The 9675-nt window shown below is 44.4% G+C and overlaps 1 protein-coding gene across 1 annotated transcript; it reads left to right on the plus strand.

Annotated features, from left to right (window-relative positions):
• Positions 1–1931: 1931 nt before the first annotated feature.
• On the plus strand, positions 1932–4907 carry CCDC71L (coiled-coil domain containing 71 like). The gene has a single exon (XM_070947629.1). It carries the CDS (start codon positions 2848–2850, stop codon positions 3613–3615), a length of 768 nt encoding a protein of 255 aa, XP_070803730.1. The 5' UTR covers positions 1932–2847; the 3' UTR covers positions 3616–4907.
• Positions 4908–9675: the final 4768 nt, after the last annotated feature.

The following is a 9675-nucleotide window of genomic DNA, read 5'->3' on the forward strand; positions in this document are numbered from 1 at the left end:
CAGGGGGTTGGATTAGAAGACCTCCAAAGTCCCTTCCAGCCCTACGATTCTATGTTATAATCTCAGTAAGGGCAGGTTGAACTTTCTTGTAACCTTGATTTCCTGGTATGGACTACCTATCTAGTGGAGTTAACAGGCGCACAAAGTTATTAGGCCGCACCTAAGAAAGATCTTCCTGAGGAATGAAGACACATTGGATGAGATCCTGGCCTTCAATGGATCCAGTAAAGGGATCCAGCCAAGGAAAGACCTGAATTGATTTTTTGGGGGGGTCAGTCCATGAAACACCAAAGAGCTTCAAGTTTATGACTTTAAACATGGGGCTGAATACACATCATAGAAGCAGTCTTCTAATTTGGAGTTAACGAAGTATCTCCTCAGATGTTCCCCCACAACTGAGATATTGAGTTATCTGGGAAAGGAAATGCTACGTTTTAGTAGCATGGATTGCAATTTCCACAGCCTCAATTCCAAATTGTACACGGCCTAGAGTAGACTCTCTTAAAGTCCAAGAGTTAATTTATAACCCGCCAAAGAGCTGTCGGAATTGATAAGCCTGAGTTGTAATCCTAAGGACACGCTGTACCTACGTCCTGTGCCAGAGCCTTTCGCAACAAAGGTTGCCTGCGTTCTCCGAAATAATCCGATTCAACTAGGGTGGGTCTTCTACGTGAATTAGCTGGACATCCAAAGCACCTACAATTTACTTTGGATTGGTTGCCCTTCAGTCTTAGATGGTTCTCTCAGTAGAAAGTGCCATGGATTAGAGCTGGGGTCTCCAGACTTGGCAACTTTAAGACTTGTGGACTTCAACTCCCAGAACTCCCTTAAGATCTGGAAGTCCACAAGTCTTAAAGTAGCTAAGTTTGGAGACCTAGCTGGGGAATTCTGGGAGTTGAAGCCCACAAGTCTTAAAAGTTGCCAAGTTTGGAGACCTAGCTGGGGAATTCTGGGAGTTGAAGTCCACAAGTCTTAAAAAGTTCCAAGTTTGGAAACCTAGCTGGGGAATTCTGGGAGTTGAAGTCCACAAGTCTTAAGGTAGTCAAGTTTGGAGACTAGCTGGGGAATTCTGGGAGTTGAAATTAATAAGTCTTAAAAGTTCCACGTTTTGAGACCTAGCTGGGGAATTCTGGGAGTTGAAGTCCACAAGTCTTAAAAGTTGCCAAGTTTGGAGACTCTGGAGTAGAATGAGCATAAAACCTCCAGGTTGACTTCAAAGCAAATCTTTCCAACGTCCTAGGAACTGTGGATTGGATTATAAACCGGGAAAGAAGAGCCTTATTGGTTCCCCAACCAGATCTCCCCAACATTGTGATAACCCGGACCTCCGCGCTTTCCGAAAGGCCCTGAAGACTTATTTATTCCAACAAGCTGACCCAGCTTAAATGGTTTTAATGGGGTTTTTAAATTTTCGATTTTATTGATTCTGGGTTTTAAATTGGGAACTTTTCGATTTTGCAGATCTGGGATTTTAAATTGGAAATGCCGAAGATTTAATTTATTTTAGTTTTTTTCTTAACTTTTGTACTATATGTGTTTTAAGTTTGGCGAGAAGGGCGGTATATAAATTGAATAAATAAATAAATAAATAAATAAACAAATAAATAAATAAATAAATAAATAATAAAACCCAAGAGGAAAAAGCCATTCCATAACCCCACATTCCCCTTCTGGTGGCTTCCTTTGGAGAGGGAAGAAGGTAGGCTGAGGAAACAAGGCCACTTCTAACAGCAAGCAAACCTTACTCCTCGGAGTTTCCGAGGGGGTTCTGCTACTCCAGGGGCGGGGCTTCTTGATCGTGACGCAATTCAAACCAACCAATCCACTCCAGCCAAGACTTTGGAGAGGCAGTGAGATTTTTAGCAACCTCCCCCCACCCACATAACTAGGGGGGCTTTAAAAAGGAGCTCCATTTTGTGCCGGCCGTCCCGGGGGGGAGGAGGTGTGTGTGTGTGTGTTGAGGGGGGAAAGTTGTGTGTGCTTGTGTGCCCCGATCGTCCCAGCCGTTTCCCCCCCACCCACCCCACCCCGCCCTGTTGGCAGCGCAAGAGAAGTTGCAGCGCCTGGCCAGAGAAAGCGAAAGAGGAAAAAGCAAGTGAGGAAGAAGAAGAAGAGGAGGAAGAAGAAGAAGAGGAGGAGGAGGAAGAAGAGGAGAAAGGAGAAAAAAGAGGAGGAGGAGGAGAAAAAAGAGGAGGAAGGAGAAGAAGAGAAGAAAGGGGAGGAGGAGAAAGGATAAAAAAGGAGGAGGAGGAAGAAGTAGAGGAGGAGGAGAAAAAGAGAAAAAAGAGGAGGAAGGAGAAGAGGAGGAGGAGAAAGGAGAAGAGGAGGAGGAGAAAGGATAAAAAAGGAGGAGGAGGAAGAAGTAGAGGAGGAGGAGGAGAAAAAGAGAAAAAAGAGGAAGAGGAGGAGAAGAAAGGAGAAGAGGAGGAAGAGAAAGAGGAGGTGGAGAAAAAAGAGGAGGAAGGAGAAAAAAGGAAGAAGTAGAGAAGGAGGAAGAAGAGGAGGAGAAAGGAGAAAAAAGAGGAGGAGGAGGAAGAAGAAGAGGAGGAGGGGAAAGAAGTAGAGAAGGAGGAGGAGGAGAAAGGAGAAAAAAGAGGAGGAGGAGGAGAAAGGAGAAGAAGGGGAGGAGAAAAAAAGAGGAGGAGGAGAAAGAAAAAAGGAGGGGGAGGAGGAAGTAGAGAAGGAGGAAGAAGTAGAGGAGGAGGAGGAGGAGGAGAAAAAAGAGGAGGAGGAGGAGGAGAAAGAAGAGCTGATATCGCTGGAGCTGCTGGGCGGCCGGTGGCGGCGCTGGAGAGGACGCGAGCCAGCAGCACCAGCGGCCGCCGCCGTCGTGGCGCTAGAGCGAGGATGAAGCCCGCGGCCGAAGAAGAAGGAGGAGGAGGAGGAGGAGACGGTAAGGCGGCAGGCTTGGCTCCCATCCCGGCCGCCCCCGCCTCCCGCCCGGCGCCGTCGGAGAAAGTGGTCCACTCGCGCTCCCAGAGCCTTTTCTGCAACGGCACCAAAGCGCTGGGCGACGCCTTGAAGCAGCTGGTGCCCCGCTCGACGGCCTTCATGAGCTCCGACGCCGAGCTCTGGGACTTCCTCTGCAGCCTCAAGCACGAGTTCTCGCCGGTCATCCTCCGGAGCAAGGACGTCTACGGTTACGCCTCTTGCAGGGCCGTCGTGCCGGACCTGCCCCGGGGTTGGGGAGCCCAGGAAGGCCGGGCTGGCAGCAGCAGCAGCAGAAGCGGCGGCAGGAGAGGAGGAGCCGCCCCTGCAGCAGCGGCAGCCACCGCCGCCAACAACAAGGGGAAGCGCCCGCCGACCGACGCCAAGAGCCGCCGAGGAGGAGGAGGAGGCGGTGGAAGCGCCAAGCGAGCGGCCAAGAAGCGCAAAGTGGACGGGGCGCCTCCCGAGCTCCGGGCTTGCGACGAGCGGTCAGAGCCGCCCCGACGGCTCCCGGAGGCGCTTCCCGAGCCTCTTGCGATCCTCTACCCTCCTCCGGTGAAAGTGCGCGGCGACATCTGGAAGAAGCGCAACTTGGAAGCGGCCCGGCGTCGAGCCCAACGCCTCTTGCGGGTCAACTTGGAACCCGTGGTGAGGTTGCGCCGGATCCCGGGATCGACTTGCTGCTGAGGATCGGCTTAGTCCCCTTCTTCTTCTTGCCCGGGGAAGAAAGAGAGAGAAAGAGAAAAAGAAAGAGAGAAAAAGAGAGAGACACCCCATTCAGACGACCTTAGGAGACACGCGTCCAGCCGCCTGTTTTTTGCAAGTCCTGTTTTGGACTGGTCCTTTTTTTAAAAAAAGAATTGTTATTATTTTAAATACACTGCACTTTAAAAAAAAAAAAGGGGGGCCAAGATGGGCTGGTCTCCTTCGTGGTTTGCTTCGAGATAAAAAAAACCTGGGATTGGGGGTCGTCTGGATGGAGGGGTGGAAAAAGAAGAAAAGATGCAAATTTTTCTGAAAGTCTCTTTTGGACTTTCGCTTTCTTTCCCGTTGGGCTACCTCACTTTTCTTAAGGAAGCACTGTTAATTTTCTTCCTTTTTTTTTTTTCCTTTTCCTTCCAAAGAACTTGGTTTGCCCAACTGCAATAAAACCTGGATTGTTGCTTTTTTTTTTTTTCCCCTCCTTTTTTTCCTGTGACTCTGATGAATTTGACCTTTTGTACTATATTGCACTATATACTCAGGGTTGTTTGAATGTGGGAAGGGTTTTCCAGGTTTTTGGGGGGGAGGGCGGGTTGGGATGATGACGCATCAGCTTTGACCAAGGACAGAAAACTTTAAAGACTGATCTCCTAGTGCAAAATATTTCATTACTGTTTCCAAACACACACAGCCTTTGTATTATTATTATTTTTATTATTATTATTGTAATTTGGACTTGATAAAAGACACCGTTTTTGATATGGTCACGTGATTTTTGTAGCTGATAAAAAAGTTTTATAGTTGGAATGAATTCCTGTTTAACGGCTTCGAGAGACGCGTGGTATTAGATACACACTCAATTTTATATTGATTTTTTTTTTTTTTTTGCTTTAGAGAAGCTCCTATCGACTGAAGTAAAAAAAAACAATAAAATAAAATTTAAAATTGGAATGTGCGTTTGTAACATGGTTTAGGTTTGCGTGGAGTTTGCCATTTTGGATGGATGTTTAAAGCACTGTTGATATGCTCGCCTCCTGCAATGTTTTGTGTTTTTTGGGAAGGATGCTAAACAGGGATAAACCTGGTTAATACAGGTAGTCCTCGGGTTAGACCACAATTGAGAGAGAGAGGAGAGAGAGATGATAGATAGAAAAATTATAGATAGATGATAGATAATACATAGAGATAAAGATGATAGATAATGTTTGGTAGATGGTAGATTGATAGATGATAATGATTAATAGATGATAGATAGAAAAATGATAGATGATAATATGTAGATGATAATTATTGATAGATGGTTGATAGATTGATGATAATGATTGATAGACAGAAAAATGATAGATGATAGATAATATATAGAGATGATAGATAATTATTGATAGATGGTTGATAGATTGATAGATGATAATGACTGATAGATGATAGATAATATATAGAGATAGAGTTATAATGATTGATAGATGGTAGGTAGGTATTTAGAATTTAGAATAGATGATAGATAATATAGAGATAGAGCTGATAGATAATGATAGATGGTAGATAGATTGATAGATAATGATTGATAGATAGAAAAATGATAGATGATAGATAATATATAGAGAGATGATAGATACATAATATATAAAGTTATAGATAATGATTGATAGATGGTTGGTTGGTAGGTAGATAGATGATAGATAATATATAGAGATAGAGATGGTAGATAATTATTGATAGATGGTTGATAGGTTGATAGATAATAATTGATAGAAAAATGATAGATAGATAATATAGAGATGATAGATAATGATTGACAGATGATAGATAATATATAGAGATGATAGATAATGGATAGAAAAATGATGATAGATAATATAGAGAGAGATGATAGATAATGATTGATAGATGGTAGGTAGATAGATAGATTAGATAGATAGATGATAGATAATATATAGAGATAGAGATGATAGATAATCATTGATAGATAATCGTATAGATGGCCCCAAATTTCAGTTGCTAAGTTAAGGGAATTTTGCCACATTTTATGACCTTTTTTGCTACAGCTGTTAAGTGGATCACTTCAGTTGTTAAGTTAGTAACATGGTTGTTAAGTGAATCTAGCTTTCCCATTGATTTTGCTCATAAATATCATTTGATCTGGAAGCCTGCAATTGTCATAAATATGAGTCAGTTGCTAAGCATCCAGATTTTGATCATGTGACCACGGGGATGCTGCAAAGGTCACAAGTGTGAACAGCGGTCATAGGTCACTTTTTCCTGGGCCGTTACTTCCAACGGGTATGAAACGAATGGTTTAGGAGTCCCTGTAACTAGGATATCTGAGGGTGGTATACCAAAGGGAGAACTCCAAAGGGAGCGAAAATGATTCGGCCTTCCATCCTTCCGAGGTTGGTAAAATGAGGACCCAGATTATTGGAGGCAATAGGCTGACTCTGTAAACCGCTTTAGAGAGGGACTGTAAGGATATGAAGTGGTATATAAGTGCTATTGCTAGTGGTATTTCTGGGGGGAAAAAACTGCATGATAATGACTGGGATGGAATCGCTGTGGTGGATCAGGAGAGATCCAATCTAGAACTAAGGAGAAATATCAGTGGAACAATTTGCCTCCAGAAGTTGTGGGTTCTTCAACACTGGAGGTTTTTAAAAAGAGTTTGGACGACCATTTGTCTGGGGTACCAATAGCACTTAGACTTATATACCACTTCACAGTGCTTTACAGCCCTCTCTAAGCGGTTTACAGAGTCGGCCTATTGCCCTCAACAATTTGGGTCCTCATTTTACCCACCTCGGAAGGATGGAAGGCTGAGTCAACCTTGAGCTGGTCAAGATCGAACTGCTAGCAGTGGGCAGACTTAACCTGCAATACTGCATTCTAACCACTGCACCACCAGAAAGGAGAATGAGAAAGGGAATTGGAAGGAAGGAAGGAAGGGCAATAGACTTATATACCACTTCACAGCCCTCTCTAAGCGGTTTACAAAGTCAGCATATTGTCCCCCCAACAATTTTGAGTCCTCATTTTACCCACCTCGGAAGGATGGAAGGCTGAGTCAACCTGGTATGGTATAGGGCCGTGATGACGAACCTATGGCACGCATGCTACAGGTGGCACATGTAGCCATATTGGTGGGCATATGAGCTCAACTGTTATTGTTGAGCACCCTGTTATTAACACAGCTGCCTGCAATTTACTGCTGGTTCGAATCTCTCCAAGGCTCAAGGTTGACTCAGCCTTCCATCCTTTCTAAGGTAGGTGAAATGAGGACCCAGTTTGTGGGGGCAATAAGCTGACTTTGTATAAATATACAAAAGAATGAAGGCTATTGCTTAACGCATGGTAAGCCGCCCTGAGTCTCCGGAGAAGGGCGGCATATAAATCAAATTAAAAAAAAAAAAAAACCAGCTGATTTTCGGGCCTTCTGGGCCCACCTGCAATAGGGAAACAGGCTGTTTCCCACCTCCGGAGGGCCTGGTTGGGGTGGGGAAGGCCCATTTTTTGCTCTCCTCATGCTCCAGAGCCTTTCTGGGAGCCAGGGGGGCCGAAAACGGCCCGTTTGCCAGCTTCTGGTTCCACAGGAAGTTGGCAAATGGGCTATTTTCGGCCTCCGGGGCGGGGAGGCTGTTTTTGCCCTCCCCAGGCTCCTAGAAAGGCTCTGAAGCCTGGTGAGAGCAAAGAAACGGGCCTACTGGGCCCACTGTGCCAAAAGCGGGAGGGGAGTGCAAGGGGCTATCGCACAGCAGGACACACAGAATTATGGGTGTGGGCATCCGCGCGACCCCCCCCACGCGACCCTTGCTTTTGGCACACAATGGCAAAAAGATTCGCCATCACTGGTATACGGTCTACCAGGAAGTTGGACTAGAAGACTTCTATGCACTACTTAAAAGATCTAGATATCGGTGTTCGTTTTCCCATGAATTAATTACCCCTGGTTGCTCCAGATAATGTGGCTTTGGGCCTATTCTTGTGGATGGGGACTGTTGCTACTATCTAAATCCAAATTGGTAGAGGCGCCTGCTGTAGCATGTCTAATAACAGCTCAAGAAAGAACATGATCAGCAAAGCAATTTCTCCTGAAGACTTGGACTGACAATTTTTTTTTTTTTTTTAGCACAGCTGCCATTTGAGGAAGCGCTAAACAGCTACAATAAAAAGATGTCAAATGATAAAATGGAATCCAGACCGGGCAAATGAATAGATCTTTCTTGGATAAAACTTGTTTTTCACGCTTTCCTTTTAACTCTTATGAAGGATTCTTCAATTAGTGTGGATATTTGCCAAAGATGTGGAAACTAAGTTAATGGGCCTGGGAATATCTGAAATGGAGAACGATCCCTTTTGGATCCCTCCTGATCCAGTATCTTGTGACATCTATTTTGTAACTGCCAATGGGCAAAAACCCATGAGCCACGAAGTCATTGGTATTGTAGTTTTTCCAGACTATCAAATTACCTCGCTCCCAATGAGAAAAAAAAAGGGAAATCCTAAATTTTTTTCTCTTGATACTCCTGTAATAGCAAGATTACAAGTAGTCCTCGATTTATGACCACACTTGAGCCCAAAATGTCTGTGGCTAAGCAAGAGAGTTAAGTGAGTTTTGTTCCATTTTACGACCTTTCTGGCCACAGTTAAGTGAATGTCTGCGGCTAGTAACACAGTTGTTAAAAAGAATCTGGCATCCCCATTGATGTCAATTAATTACCCTGTTTCCCCCAAAATAAGACGTCCCCTGATAATAAGCCCAATCGGGCTTTTGAGCACATGGCAATAAGGCCAAGCGCTTAGTTCAGCGTTCAAAAAAATATAAGACGGGGTCTTATTTTCAGGGAGACACGGTAATAGGGGTTCAGAAATTTAAATTCTGTTTCCTAAGAGCCCAGGCTAGAACCGATCGTAACCAATTTTCTGAAAAGATGCCTACCAAAGGAACAGAAAGGTGAGATTACAGGTAGCTCTCGACTTAAAACCATTATTCCTTAAGCAGGTCACTTACGTGACTGACTGATTTTATGACCATTTTTGTGGAAGTCATTAAATAATCCATTTTCATTGATGGGTTTGTTTTGTTTTTTTGCCGATAAACTGTAAATAAATGCCAGAAATTAGCGAAAAGTGCCAAAACTTAAGTCATGTGACTGCAGGACTGTATATGGCAATAGCACTTAGACTTATATGCAGCTTTACAGTCCTCTCTAAGCAGTTTATAGAGTCAGCCTATTGGCCCCAGCAATCTGGGGTCCTCATTTTACTGACTTCGGAAGGATGAGAGGCGGAATCAACCGTGAGTTGGTCAGGATTGAACTGCTGGCAGTCGGCAGAATTAGCCTGCAATGCTGCATTCTAACCACTGCGCCACCATGGCTCCTCGTGTTCCATATGAATAACAAAGATTCCTAGCAAGGCAGTTTTGAATTTCTGTGGCTCTTGTGTGGGTCTCTGTGGATCTATTCCTTGTACTCCAACCTCTTCGTCTTATAGAGGCAACAATTCCTTGACTTTGTGCACGCTGAGAGGTTCCACCTTCATATTCAGAGATTCAGATTTACCTGGCTACCTTCTTCCAGCTTGAACAAATAATCCAGCGTTACAAAATTATTTCAACCTGTTAGGATTGTCTGCTTCTAGGACTCTAAACAGGATTGGGTTTTCCGTTGCAGAGGGATAAGATGCCAATTTTCTACCGTTAATGTAACCTGTAGTACTGAAGCACATGTCCGCCTACAAAATTATTCTACGGATCACCCAATTTCATTCCAGACTCTACTTGCCAAGTCTTTCTCATTAGACTTTGAGAGCTACTCAAGATCACACAGGGAGTCCTCGACTTACAACAGTTCATTTAGTGACCGTTCAAAGTTACAACTGTCAACTCGCAAAGCATCCCTGGCCTGCTCTCAAGTTGCCATAGGCCATTTAAGCTCACACCTACTGCTTCGGTGACTCCATCCAGCCACCTCGTTTTTTGCCGTCCTCTTCTTCTTTTGCCCTCAATCTTTCCCAGCATTAGGCTCTTCTCCAGGGAGTCCTTCCTTCTCATTA

This window comes from Pituophis catenifer, unplaced genomic scaffold, assembly GCF_029215685.1.
Source record: "Pituophis catenifer annectens isolate HBS135680 unplaced genomic scaffold, rPitCat1.0.hap2 SCAF_7, whole genome shotgun sequence".
Taxonomy (NCBI): domain Eukaryota; kingdom Metazoa; phylum Chordata; class Lepidosauria; order Squamata; family Colubridae; genus Pituophis; species Pituophis catenifer.

Coding starts and splice junctions, on each gene's coding strand:
- CCDC71L (XM_070947629.1), top strand. CDS start 2,848: ATGAAGCCCGCGGCCGAAGAAGAAGGAGGAGGAGGAGGAGGAGACGGT.